General features: G+C 55.7%; 1 protein-coding gene across 5 annotated transcripts in view; it reads right to left on the bottom strand.

The window, feature by feature from the left end:
- Window positions 1-187: 187 nt before the first annotated feature.
- The window catches only part of HECTD4 (HECT domain E3 ubiquitin protein ligase 4), a 71,952-nt gene continuing 58,387 nt past the window's right edge, over window positions 188-13,752 (bottom strand). For 4 of the 5 annotated variants that reach the window (XM_032229166.1, XM_032229169.1, XM_032229168.1 and 1 more), the window contains exons 61-76: window positions 11,643-12,949; window positions 10,742-10,949; window positions 10,217-10,440; window positions 9,940-10,091; window positions 9,325-9,431; window positions 8,906-9,029; window positions 8,614-8,804; window positions 8,357-8,503; window positions 7,736-7,855; window positions 7,453-7,608; window positions 6,901-7,004; window positions 6,489-6,710; window positions 6,122-6,288; window positions 4,597-4,792; window positions 3,980-4,202; window positions 188-2,932 (exon numbers count right to left, since the gene is read on the bottom strand). In XM_032229166.1, coding sequence (XP_032085057.1) covers window positions 2,796-2,932; window positions 3,980-4,202; window positions 4,597-4,792; window positions 6,122-6,288; window positions 6,489-6,710; window positions 6,901-7,004; window positions 7,453-7,608; window positions 7,736-7,855; window positions 8,357-8,503; window positions 8,614-8,804; window positions 8,906-9,029; window positions 9,325-9,431; window positions 9,940-10,091; window positions 10,217-10,440; window positions 10,742-10,949; window positions 11,643-12,949 — 3,785 coding nt within the window. In that variant the 3' untranslated portion in view covers window positions 188-2,795. The remainder of the gene's footprint in view (window positions 2,933-3,979; window positions 4,203-4,596; window positions 4,793-6,121; window positions 6,289-6,488; window positions 6,711-6,900; window positions 7,005-7,452; window positions 7,609-7,735; window positions 7,856-8,356; window positions 8,504-8,613; window positions 8,805-8,905; window positions 9,030-9,324; window positions 9,432-9,939; window positions 10,092-10,216; window positions 10,441-10,741; window positions 10,950-11,642; window positions 12,950-13,752) is intronic. The other variant, XM_032229167.1, reaches the window with a different exon arrangement.

Here is a 13,752-nt window from a genome sequence, read left to right as displayed (position 1 = left end):
TGGGTGCGGATCCACCCACCCTGAAGCAGAAACCAAGAGGGTGACTGCTGCGATTGGTGGCTCTAACCTCCTTCCCGGTTAGCTCCCTGGGCTGGTTTCTTTCCCTCCGGGTCCCACCGCCCTGACACCACCGCCCCCCGCCCCCAAAGACCAGGCCAAGAACAGAGCTGCTTCACGGAGGCTTCCACCAAATGTAAGCATTTATTAAATACCAGAAAAGCCAAAAGAATTCTTAAAAACAAGTGGAACCAACCCCGCCGTCGTCTTCCCAAGGGCAGAGGGGCCGTGGGCCGTTTTTACAAGCTGTGGTGGTGGTGGTTTTTTTCCTTAAATATTCTTGAGAAGGGGGGGGGAAGAGTTCTTGGGACCACCGGGGGTTTGGGGGGGGGGAGAATCGAGGTGTGTGTGTGGAAAGCGGAGAATAAATTAACGAAAGAAAATGGCAAACGAGCCTCGTCAGCTGGGCAGCTGGACTTCCCTGGGCCGGAGGAAGCGCCGAGTCCTCCTGGCCCGAGAAAGGGGCAGCCCTCGGCTCACGTTTCCTCTTTTATACAAAATATTTACACGTTTGCTTTAAGTCAATATAAATTAAAAATAAAGGAAAACGAAACAGTGCAGTAAACCCATCCCGAAGTGAGCTCCGGAGCAGGGCGGCCGGTGGGTCTTGGCCCGAAGGAGCGTCTCCCAGCCGGACGCTTGGAAGCCCCTCCAGAAGGCAAGAGTTCCACTCCGGCCCAGAGACTGCGGGCCTGACCGCCCCCCACCTGCCCCCCAAGCCCTTCCACGGGTGGATGGTGGGCAATAAATAGGGAAAACGGATAGTGAAACGTAAAAGCTTCAACTGAAATGCCTCCGGGGGTCTCCGCTGCCTTTTTTTACATTCAGAACAACCATTCAAGTCAAAAGGAAGGAAAGTCCCATGTTGTGGAGCAAGGGACAGATTCGTACTTTGGACCGTTGGAGCAGCCGCCGCAGAGCGAGGCACAATGGGCCTAGGCAGAGTCCGGAAGCCCCCAGCCCTCCCCCCCCCAGGCCCATTGCCTTGATTCACAGTTTGCTCCCTCCCACTGAGCAGCTTCCTTCAGCTTGGCCCCCTGATCTGCTCTTGCCAAGGGACCCACCGGGCAGAGGGAGGGAGGGGTAAGACCTGGGCACACAAGTCCTTCGACCCCCTTTCCCCCCTCCGAAGCTCCACTGACAGTAAGTGGGGTGTAAACACTGTAGAAGACCATTTCTCTCCCCCCCCCCTTTAAATGCAACCATAAATAATTGGAATAAATATACATCAAGTCACTGGTACAGCACACACACTTGGGGCCCAGAATGAGCGTCACTCCGGACTCCCTGCCGGCCTCGGGGAGGGGGAGGGAGCATCCGCCGAGGGGGCCACTGGAAGGTATCTGTGAGGTATTTGAACAAGAAGCCCCCTGAGGAGAAAAGGGGGGGGGTTCCGATCCATAAGCCCCCTCCCCCAAATCTCTGGAAAACAGGCTGATCTTTTGTGGATTAGAACCTGTGTTCTAACTGGGATTCTCTAGGAGGAGCTAATAGGTGCCCCCCCACCTCTCCTTCGGGGGGGGAGGCTCAAAGGGGTGACTGCGCAAGGGGGGGGGCTTTCCACCTCGACTCCCCACCCTAGCAACCGCCACCCCGCATCTTCCCCATCGTCGCCAACCTCCATCCGCACGTCACTCAGGCCAAAGAAGGAAGAGTATTCACAGAAATATACACTAGATACAGCTCCCCCCGTGCCCACCGACAAGCGGGACGAGGGAGGGGCTCCGGGGTTGCCTTTGGAGAGGACAGCGTGCAACATCCTGGCTTCGGGGGGGGGGCAGAGGGGGGCAGAAGGAAGCCAGCTGTTGAGTGCCGCGTCTCCCAGATAGCACAGGGGCCCTCGGAGTCTCGAGCTCGAAAGCGACCCCAAAACGGCTCGTTCCGGCACTCTTTCCGCTAGAGGTTTGACGGCGGTGCCTTGGCGGGTCCTTCAAAATCAAGACGCGCCTGGCGAGGGCACCGGAGCTCCCTGGGCACCCGTCCGGGGAGTTCCCTCGTAAACTCCCGGCTGAACTAAGAGCCAGAAAGCCAAGTGGATTTTTTCTGTCTTTGTTTGCCAAGGAAGAACCGGGGATCCTCCTCTCTAAAGGCAACAGGCAAATGGGGAGCTTGGAAGGGCCATTTCTGAGCGCAAGGCGGAACCAAGTGGATCGGAGCCAATTAAGCGGGTGATCCCTTCCCCCCCTTCTCCCTCCCCTTTCTTTAGACCCTCACAATTTAGGCTTCAGGCAGACAGGGAGGGATCGTCCTTTATCGCCCTACAGTGGAATGTGTGAAGTTGCCACCTCTGCTTCCAACCAACCCTGGCCAAAAAAAGTGTGTGTGGGGGGGGGGGAATGCGACTTCTGCTCTACTGAGTTACGTTAAGCCCCAATTCCCCCCCGCCAAAAACAAAACGAAGTGTGGTTGCTTCACCGATGCACTCAGAAACGGTGGTGGAAGGTCTCCCCCTTACACGGCCGATCCCCGAGTCTCCCTTCCGATGAGGACAAAATGGGGGGGGGGGGATCCCCCAGGATTGCAAACCTTGTTCCCCAGACTAAGTTTCCTATAAGGCAGCAGCAGCAGCAGCAACAGCGTCAGACGGTTCCATCCACCCCAGAGGTCTACAGGGAGGAGGTCTTCCACGCAGGCCGTCGCAAGAGGACCAGATTCACCTGCCGCTCTTGCCTGGCCATCGCTTGGCTTCTCCGGCGCGTCCTCCGAAGGGCCGACCCCCGGAGGGGAGGGGGAGCAGGTCAACCGCTGAGAGGGTCCTCGCGATAGTGGATGGCGTACCGGAGCTTCTCCAGCATGGTCTCCAACGAGGAATACTGAGGGAGTTTGATCATAAACATGCAGGTCTCCACGCGGATGTGGCGGGAATCCGGGGAGCCTGTGGGGGTCACAGGAAGGGGAGAGGCTCAGCGCCTGCTATTGTAGGAGGGGGCTTTCTCCCTCGGTTCCACCACAAATGCGCGCACAACAAAAGCGCGCCTGACTAAACCGCGGTGTCTAAAGCGCGGTGACAAAACCGCGCGACAAATGAGCAACTAATTAGCCCTAAAGCACGCCGACAAAAGCGCGCCGACAGAAGCGCGCTGTAACGTAACCCTAAACCTAAACCTAACCCTAAACCTAACCCTGAACCTAACCCTAAACCTAAATGTAAATCTTACCTTAAAGTAAATTGCGCTTCTGTCGGCGCGCTGTTGACATCGCGGTTTTAGCGCCGCGGTGTTGTCGGCGCGCTTATGACGTTCGCGCTTTTCTCGGGTCACGTTCTCCCTCGCACACAGATCTCTTCCTCCTCCTTCTCCTCCTCCTCTCCCAGCTATCTGATTTCAGGCACCGTATTTTCCGGAGTATAAGACGCACCAAGATTTTGAAGAGGCAAATTTTTGATAAAAAGGTTTTGCACTATGCAGAACTCCCAAAAATGGACCCTTTTTCATCAAAAAAGGGAATCCATAGCCTTTAGGAGGCTTCCAGAGTGCTCCTGGGGGCTGGGGGGGGGGGAATGGCCTGTTTTTCATTTATTTCTGCCCTCCCCAGCCCCCAGGAGCACTCTGGCAGCCTCCTAAAGGCTCTGCACGGCCATTTTGGTGAAGGGGGTGGGGTTTCGGGAGGCATAAAATGCTGTATTCAGTGTATAAGACGCCCCCAGATTTTCAGCCTCTTTTTTGAGGGAGAAAGGTGCGTCTTATACTCCAAAAAATACGGTAACAGCTGGCCCATGTTGTTGCGTTTCAAATGACAAGGAAGGACAAAAGTCACGCTGGCGTTCTACTCCAAGCAGGCGTTAAGCCCCGCTTAATTGTTACAAGGGCCAAACCGACATCCGGGCCCTCCGTCTTCTCGAGATAACCCCGTGGTTGGGCTCAGCCTCCTCCAATTTCCCTTTCTGCTGAGAGACCCCTGTGCGCCAGGGAAACAAGGGTACCTGAAGTGCCATCCGGGGGCGCGATTTTCATGGGGTAGGGCGGCACGTGGGCTGTGTCCGGACCCCCGTCCTTGCAGGGACAGGTGAAGGGGATGCGCTCCTGGTTGCAGGCGAACTTGATGAATTTGCACAGCTCCTCCTGGGTGAACATCTCCAAGGCCCCCCAGAAAAATTCGATATGCTGGTCGGTCTCCATCAGCCCAACTTGGTACATGGTGTGTGCCTGCGGGCGGCCAAGGGGGAAAGACGGGAGGAGGGAAGGAAGGGAAGCTGGTTAAGGGACCGGGAAACACTCTGAACCCGGCCCTGTCTCCTCTCTTGGCCACTTGGAGACTCCCAGAGTTGAAGCCCACAAGTCTCAAAGGCGCCAAGGTTGGAGACCCTCCTCAAGACCACCCTGGAGCTCCTAAGCCTCACTTTTCTGTTTCTGTTTCAACCTCAGTGTGAGTTTTCTCCGCTGTGGCCTACATCTAAGCCGGCTCTTGTTTCGGTCTCGGCTCTCCTGCGAAAATCTTTCCGTGAGGGAAGACGGATGGCAGGAAAGGAGGATGAGCAGCTGCTGTCTTCTTGGGGCCCTTAAAGGTCTTCTTGGACCCTCCCTGCTCCCCTCAAATTACCTTGAGGAATTCCAGGTTGATGTAGGGGAGCCCACAAGTCCTCAGCTCCAACTCCAGGGGGGTCAGCAAGGTCAAAATCTGCAGCGGGATGATGGTGGCCAAGCCGGCCCGCACGGCCATCACGCACTCAGCAGTCTGCAGCTCGTGAAGCCTCAGGTTGCGAATGGCCGCGGCGTAGACGTCCTTGTTCTCCCACCTGGGAAGGAAGGAAGGATGGGTTCAGGGGTGGGAAGCCCCGTGCGGCTTGTCTCCCGCGTAACGCTTGGCCTTCTCCCTCCCCTTCGGGTTCCTTCAAAGGGAGGGGGCTCCTCCTGAGCCTTGCAAGGCTTAGCCGCGAAGGAGAGGCTAAGGGTGTCAAGACTCTTAAGGCTGGGCCACGTCAGCACTCGGCTGCCTTCAGAGGGGCTTCAAAGGGACCTCGGCTGACAGGACGAGAACCTTTAGAGTCGGTTTAATGTCTGGTTCCAAGTAATGCACCCATAGCCAGCAAAACTCCTAGGCAGGTAGATTCCTCAAAGAATAACGGGGTTTTCCCCCCCTCTTTTATAAAGAGTTTTATTATTTTTCAATTGCAGAAATAAACACTCCATCTTTCCTTACGCAGGGTGTCGTCTGGGTGCAAACATCTCTGTGCGACATTGTTCCTCTTTTGCCACGTCTTTCACATCCATATTAACATTATTTCCCTAAGCTTAGTATTATAATGCATTGAGCATTTAAACGTTATAAAACTCTCCGTTTTTCTTCTTACTATCTTCCAGTAATAATATATCAACACCGATAAACATCATTATTCTCATCATACCCATACTAACAGTTTCCATCTTATTTATATCTCTAAGTGTATTGTCTACTTATTTTTAAACTGTCTTCATTTCCAAACTCCTTTTTTATTCTCCAACCATTGGTAAAAATACTTCCCAAATCATATTTAATTTAATTTATTTTTTTATTTTTTGTTTGTTTTTCTTTTCTTGTTCTGTGTAAGCCGCCCAGAGTCTTTCGGGATTGGGCGGCCTATAAATCTAATAAATTAAATCAAATCAAATCATATAAGTGTATTATTCATTATTATTATGTATAATATTCAGTTTGCTCTTTCTCCTTAATGGCTAACGTTAGTCTGTTCATTTCCGCACATTCTAATATTTTCCTATTCACCTTCTCATCCATAGGGATCTCTACAGAATGGTTTTATTGGGTATATCCTATTGGCATGGTTCTGGTGAAACCCGACTCTGAAGGTCCCCTCCATTTTCACCTAATTGAAAGTAAAGGTTTTCCCTCCTTCCCCAAACCATCAGTCACATGGTCCAATCACGGTGCCATCTGGTTGCCTGGTAACTTCGCTCCTCCTCTTCCCGGCCACCTGTGAGAATGTCCTTGGTTCCCAGGGGAAACGATTTTGTTTTGGCTACGAACCCCCGGCTATCCCTATCCCTCGACTCAAGTGTGGCAAGACTGAAGCCTCAAAACGGCCTTGGTCAGGCCAGCTTCAGGGTCGACACCGGCTGCGGCTACTCACACCACAGGGATGTGTCTGCCTCGGGCGCACAGCTCCACTTCTTCCCCGGTCATAGTTACATAGGTGAACTTGCAGCTGGGCTTGTTGGGGCTGTCCGGGCTCTCCATGGGCAGGTGCTGGGAGGCGATCTCCGCACACAGGGCCTCCAGCTCGGTTTCATCGTTCAGCTAAGCCAAAATGAAACGAAAAGGGCCCTTTAATTTACTTATCTGCTTTGCTCCTGAAGATGGACAGGCCTTTCAGTTTATGACTGTGGATTGGCTAAATGGGTCGTTAACACAAGAAGACTCCTACATGGATTTAAATTTTATTTACAACCCCCCCTATCAAGGCTGGGAAAGAGGACACGGCAGCACGAGAGACTCACGTTTTCAAATTTTTTGACGTAATTGTAGGTTAGAACGTCAGCCTCCTGGAGGTCCACATCTGGCTCCAGTGGTTCTCCCACCAAGATCTTCCAGAAGGAGGGCAGGAGATCCAGAGGCAGGGGGACATCAGCCCGAATGGCAATGCCCAGGAGCTGCCCGAAGAAGTGCAGCAGCTGCTCCTCCCCATAGCTGATGGGGCTGGGGGTCAAGATGTATTTGCCCTGGGGATGGGAAAAAACAGCAGGGGTTTGGAAGCCCAGCTCTTCCGGGGAACGGTGCTTTGCTCGGTTAGTTGGCAAGACCACTCAACGCTCCTCTGCTACAAGGAGCCTCCCCACTGATGCCAATGGGCCGCAGCTTCACAATCAACCACAGGGCTCCTCTGGATGCCCTGGGCACCCGCTGGCATACCTTGTTCTTGTTGACCGATGAGCTTGGACAGAGCAAAAGGAGGGACAGCAGCGTACTCTGGAGCTCCTTACAGACCTGCCAAAGAAAGTGACGGAAAGATCCACCTGGAAGACACATGGATGACACTGGTCACAAAACGTGTTTTTTTAGCCAGATTTTTTTTATCCAATGGCCAAGATGAATCAAGAAGTAAGAGGTGAGTACAATAATTCCTTCCCCAATGGTCAAACAAGCAAATAAACAAACAAACATCCAATCGACCATCCATCCATCCATCCATCCATCCCTCCATCCATCCATCCATCCATCTGACCGACCGACCATCCATCCATCCATCCCTCCATCCATCTAACCATCCATCCATCCGACCGACCATCCATCCATCCCATCCATCCATCCATCCATCCATCCATCCATCCATCCATAGCCTCAGCCTTCTGAAGAACTCTACTCAACTTATCCACCTGCCATTTTTTTACAACCCGGTTGAAACGTTCCAGCAGTTACTCCCAACATTTTGAGCAGCCAGCCACCTCCCAGCCGGCGGCTTACTTGTGCCGTGGACCTCCTCGCCAGTGAAGCGAATGTTGAAGGCGTAAGTGGGGTCTCCTCCACTGGCCAACTTCACACAGAGCTGCGAGGACGGGATGCAAGCCAGTTGCCGGGCGGCCTGGCAGAAGTAGGAATTTTCTGAAGAGCGAATCTCTCCTGCGGGAGAAGAGCGGAAAGAGAAGGCTGGTTGAGAACGGCCGTCGGCGGCTGGGAAGTTCTGACGACCCCCACCCGGCCCAGGAGAAAGAGAGCAGAAGGGGGGGGCTTCCCCTGAAGTACCCACCTCCCACTATTTCGAGGGGGTCCAGGGTGATCTCTGGGGCTGCATGGTCAGCCGTCCTCTGCACTGTGGCATTGAGCACGCGGTTCAAGACCGTCACTTTCGTGTCGTAAAAAATCAGCCCTGAAGGAAGAGAGCAAAGATCGGAGTCCTTCCGGGAGGGACCCCCCTCCCCACCCGGAAGACACAAGCCGTTTGCCCCCAGACAACCCTTCCCCCTCCGCACGGCTGAGACTATTTCGACCCCTCGGATTCTGTGTTGGGGGGCCTGTAGATTAGCCAACCCGGAGAGAACGGAAAGCAAAGGAAGTTTGTTATTTTTCATTTGCTTCCCTTGACCCCTCCATAAAATTATTCTGCCGTTTTGCAACGTTGGCTTCCTTCATAAAAGGGAATATTCCCATCCTCTGCTTCTTTTCCAGAATCCACATCGTAGCAGGTGGGTAAAAACTAAACCCAAACTTCATCTCTGTCTAAAGGCAACTAAAATGAAATTAAACTAATCTAATTCTCCTGTCCAGCGTTATAAATTTGGCCTTGAGGCACAGCCTGATAAGAAAGCCACCAAGTGGGTTCTCCACCGGCTTTATCCCCACCCACCCCCTCATCCGGCCAAGCCCTGACCTTTGGCCTCTTGCAGAAGGGCGGCGATGCTGTTGGGGTACACCTTGGTCTGCCGGAGCTCCACCAGCGGAAGGAAGAAGGTCTCCAGGGTGGTGTTAAGGGACTGGAGCAAGGCGAAGCGCAGGCGGAGGCTTTCGATGGGGGTGTCTGCAACAGAGCAGAGCGGTCAGGAGTTGCCGAAAAACGGGGGGGGGAGGGAAGAGAGTGATCCCCCCCATGGATGAGGATGAGGAGGAATGGGGGGGTCCTGGACGTACTCAAGAGGCAGGAGACCTGGGGATCGGCAGCATCGGCGGAGTCCAGGTACACTTCGTGGGGGTGCAGCCGTGCAGGGGTTATGGCCAGGTGGCGGCACAGCCGGTTGATGTACCGGACGAGGGCCACGTCCATCTCCAAGGACCACTTGCGGCAGGCTTTCTGGGCGTTCCTGGCGTCGAGGCAGGAGCACCTGGGGGAAAGAGGAGGAGGAGGAGGAGGAGAGGGCTCGGAGGAAGAAGACCACCCTCTACGCGGCTGCAAGTGACCCCGACAGCTGCGCGTCCCCCCTACCTTTCAAAATGGAGGTCGTAGCCGCAGGAGAGAATGGCTCGCCAGACGCTCCGGATGTCCTGCTTTGCTCGGTCAATGACGAATCTGTGAAACCCCTCCAGGGTCAAATACTTCTCTTCGGGAGCTGAAAGCGTCGGCCGAAGGGAAGAGAAGGAAACGGTCAGCAGGGATATTTGCAGGGAAGGAGATAACCCCCCCCCCCCGGAAGGCCGAGTTTGCCTTCTCCGTTACAGGCGCTTCCTCAGATGCCGAAGACATGCAACTCAAGGACGACTTCTACTCATTTTGGATGGAAGACCCTCAGGACGGGGGCCTCACAGCTGCCGCCAACTGGCCAACCTGACTGCAGTTGCGGAAGGCGGCCGTCCCCGGACCCCCCTAGGCCAACCCAGAGCCCCCTCCCCAGCGTCAAGCTCTACCCTCTTGCTTCTTGGTGGGGGACTTGTCGGGGTCCTTCTCCTCAGGCTTCCCCTTCTCCGGAGACCTGGCCTTCACCGTGGGCTTCTTCTCGCTCAGTGCGGTCCTGCTAAAGGAGGAGGAGAAGGAGGAAGAAGCAGCGTCTGGGTCAACGGCCCTTCGGGGGGGGGGAACTCAACACACCGCCACGTTTTGTGCTTTGGGTCACAGCGCCCAGGCGGTTCCCCGGAGGACAGGAGGCATTTATTAGGAGCATCATAGGCAAGATCTTTCCACAGTCAGGTCTAAACTTTGTTTGATTTATGGCTGAACTTTACCCGTTCCTTCCCTCCCCTCAGTCTGTGTCATAAATCACATTTCCCTATGAGATGCACGCCTCCCAAGCCTGCTGCAGTAATCTGAGCTCCGACTTCAGACAACAGTATGCATGGAATGCACTCCACCCACCACCACCCTTCTCTTACTATGACAATGCTGGGAGTTGACAAGAGGCATATTAAATTCAGGAAGGGGAACCATGTTTGCAAATGTCCAGAATTTAAGATTGAGCCTTCGTGGGGTTGCCCCGTTTCCTCCTGGGGAGGTGGGGGGTGTTCCAGGAAGCCAACGCGTCTCACCTGACGCTGTTCAGCACAGCCTTCTCCTTGGCCGGAGGTTTGGTGGCCGGCCGCTTGGTGCTGACCACCTTCACTGGGTGCTGCTCTTTGCCCCCCTTGCTGTATTTGCTCTTGTCGAACTTCGGCTTGGGGACCCCGTATTTTCTGAGAATCTTGGGAGGGAGGAAGGGGAGAAGGGCAGCGTTTTAGGCCGGGAGGAGCCCGGGAAGGGCAGCTCTTCCGGGTGGACGGAGGCCAGAGCCAAGGCCGCCTCCGAAGGGCCGGGCGGAAGGCCCACCTGAGTCAGCTGGTCCTCCAGGGCCTTCTTTGGGGGGCGGACGTGGGTGAAGAAGGTGTGCAGGAGGTTGCCGGGCGCCTGGGTGTTGATCTGCTCTTTGCTCAGGTAAATCTCCATCACTTTGGTGGGCTTCGCCGGCAGCAGGCTGAGCATTTGCTCGGAATGGAGGCAGCTTTTGAATATGTCCGTCAGGACTTCGCGAGCTCCTGGCACCAGCTTGTCCCCTGGAGAGGGAGGGAGGAACACCCCCGTCACAACCAGGAAGCATGTCCCGCTCTCTGACGTCGGAAGCCACCTGGGTTTCAACTCTCACCGGAAGAAAGTTGGGTCTTGGCTTTGCTTGCACCAGAGTTCCCCTTTGCGGAAGCGTCCGGCCGGAGCAGATCCAGCTTTTGGGGCTGGAGAACTCCAGGAACCCACCAGATCTTCGACTCGCTGGTCCTCCCCCCTCCTGCATGCCCCGTGGGCACAAGGCAGCCGTGAAGGTGGAGGAAACCCACCGAGGACAGGACAGCACAGGCCCACCTTTGAGGGTCTTGTCGCTGAAGTAGTCCTCCAGGGCGGGGCTCCCTTGCGTGTCGAACAGGCTCTGATTGACGGTCGAGACGGTCAGAATCTCCTCCGAGGACATTTCCATCAGCTCCTCTTCTCCATCCAGGGCCGACAAGCCAATCAGATCGCTGCTGTTAAACAAGCTGGCCCGGATCTTCTCGATCTTGGCCCGGGATCTGATCTGCGTGGAAGGAAAACCAAGGCGGGAGGCGATTTGGGAGACCGGCTGGGCAAGTCAAGCAGGGACGTTGGCTCTTCGGTCTGAAATAGCCGCCATGTTTGATTTGGACCCCCCACCCAAAGTCCTCAGATGTTCCCCTTCCTTCTTTCCATTCCTCCCTACGTTCCTTCTTTCCTTTTCTTCCTTCCTTCTTTCATTTCCTTCCTTCCTCCCTTCCCTTCCTTCCTTTCCTCCCCTCCTTCCTCCCTTCCTTTTCTTCCATTCCTCCCTACGTTCCTTTCTTCCTTTCCTTCTTTCCTTTTCTTCCTTCCCTTTCCTTCCTCCCTTCCTTTCCTTCTTCCATTCCTCCCTTCCTCCCTTCTTTCCTTCCATTCCTCCCTACGTTCCTTTCCTTTTCTTCCTTCCCTTCCTTCTTTCTTTTCCTTCCTCCATCCCTTCCCTTCATTCCTTCCCTTCCTCCCTTCCTTCTTTCCTTCCATTCCTCCCTACGTTCCTTTCTTCCTTTCCTTCCTCCCTTCCTTTCCTTCTTCCCTTCCCTTCCTCCCTTCCCCCTGCAATGCAGAGAGAGGAAAGTGGCCCCAGAGCCGCAGAAAAGGCACCCTCCGCTCCTCGCTGCCCGTTCTTCCCACTTCAGAAGGGCTGCTTTCTGTCTGGGCTGCCCTTCCCCCGCTCCCCCCCCCCCACGGCCCTTACCTCCACCACCGCAAAGCCCTTGATGGGCCTGGACAGGACGGTCTGGCTGTCCAGGGACGTGACGGTGTAGAGAGAGCCCACGTCGGAGGCCGAGGCCGTCTCCCCGTTGTCCAGCTGCTCCCCGAGGCTCCCCAGGCTGCCCAGACTCCCGGTGCTGCACAGCGACAAGTCCAAGCTCTCCTGGCTGGAGACCCCGTGTGGCTCCAGCAAGCCGGGCGGGACGGCCACCTCCAGGCCGCCTTGGAACTGGTCCACGGAGATGTCGCTGACCGTCCGGGAGATGCCCTGCGAGCTGCAGAGCGAGGCCTGGCTGGTGGAGGCGGAAGCGCTGACGCTCATGGCCGGCGTGACGCTGCTGGAGCTGCTGATGTCCAGGCTGTCCACGCTGCTGGAGACCGCCGGCTTCTCCAGCTCGGTCCGGCACTCCCCGCCCTCCGCTTTGTCCTTGGCCTTCTTGGGCTGCTCCTCCTGCACCGGGATGTAGATCTCGTCTCTGAAGACGCCGCCGTGAGCGTTGCAGGCCTTGCGGATGGCGCTCCGCACCACCCCTTCCTCCAGGTGGGTGGGGATGCCCGAAATCACCAGCAGGCGGCTGTGGGCCGTCGCCCCCACCAGGGCCTGGCAGGCATCCGCCACCGCGTCGTTGGTCACCCCCAGCCCCTGGGGGTCCTTCCTGGTGAGGTGCCGAAGGATGATGAGCAAGGTGAGGGCCCGGTGGAACCACAGCATGTCCTCCGGCTTGCTGCCCCCCATGCTGAGCAGGGCCGGGTCCGTGTCGGCCGCGCGGGAGGAAGACCGCTTCCCCGAGGGCGTGGCCTTCTCCCGTTTCATCTTCACCTTCTTCCTCTTGGAGAGAAGGCTGGGGCTCTGCGGGGTCTGCCCGGGGGAGGAGGAGGAGGAGGAGGAGGAGTCGCTCAGGTTGGGGCCGCTGGTGGAAGACATGACGTTGGCGGTGATGCCCATGTTGACCGGCAGCGTCACTTCGGCCACCGCCAGGCAGGCCTCCATCAGGGCGTGGAAGTAGGTGGAGAACCTGCCTTGGTCGGCTCCGCCCACCCCAGCCCCGCCACAGGCGTTCCCCCCGGAGACCCAGCTCTGGGTCTCCTCGTCGTAGAGCTTGTGCAGCTCCGACTGCAGCGCCATCAGCATGGCCAGGCAGGGGTTGAGCTGCAGGGCGATGGAGGAGGAGAGGCCGGCCGGGCTCTTGCGCTGCTCCAGGCGGTGGACTTTGCGCAGCAGCTCAGCCAGGAGGTGGAAGAGCAGCTCCTTCACGCAGGGGGCCATGCTGGTGGTCCACAGGAAGTTCCCTGCAAGGGTTGGAAGGGGAGCCGGGGGGGTGGGGAGAAGAGACTTTCAGCTGGAGGGAGACGTCCTTCAGCAGCTCTTCCAGCCATCCATGTCTACATCCAGCTTTTTGTTTGCAAAAATATTTTTAATTTTGGTCTCACCCGTCCATTCACAAGTAGACATTCTCCTAGGTATTGTTAATATTATATATTATCCTTTAACATTTATAATTCCATTCTTCCTCTACAGGTTTAATAGCTTAATGGAGATTTGGTTTCCTGCCATCCACCTTATATTACAAGAACCTTACTTCTTCCCTCTCCTTTTCTCCTACCTTCCCTTCTTCTCTTTTTTCTTTCCTCCTCTCCTTCCTTCTTCCCCTTCCTCTCCCCCACTCTTCCTCCCCTTCCTGCCTTCTCTCCCACTCTTACTTCCCCTCCATGTCTTCCTCCCTTTTATCCTTTCTTCTCTTCCCTCTCCTTTCTTCTCTTCCCCTCTCCTCCTCTTTCCCTTCCCTCCTTCTGTTATGGTATGTACATATTTTCCTCTTCCATCTGATGTATATATGTCCAGCTTTTCCCCAGCATCAGCCTGATCCCTGAAATGGGCGTTATGCGAGACTCCGGACTGGGAAGCTTCCATTCCGCTCTTACCTGGAACCCAACTATGCTAAGCTCCAGCACCTGAGAGGTGGCCGAGTCCTTGAACTTCACGGGAGCCCCAAGGGGGTTGCGGAAGAGGCCACGGCCACCCCTGGGCCTTCTGGGACTCTTTTATCACGCAGATTCCTTGGACAGCAGCTGGTGGATCCCTCTGCCAACAC

Source organism: Thamnophis elegans, chromosome 13 (assembly GCF_009769535.1).
Source record: "Thamnophis elegans isolate rThaEle1 chromosome 13, rThaEle1.pri, whole genome shotgun sequence".
NCBI lineage: Eukaryota > Metazoa > Chordata > Lepidosauria > Squamata > Colubridae > Thamnophis > Thamnophis elegans.
This window is presented reverse-complemented; position numbering and strand designations above follow the sequence as displayed.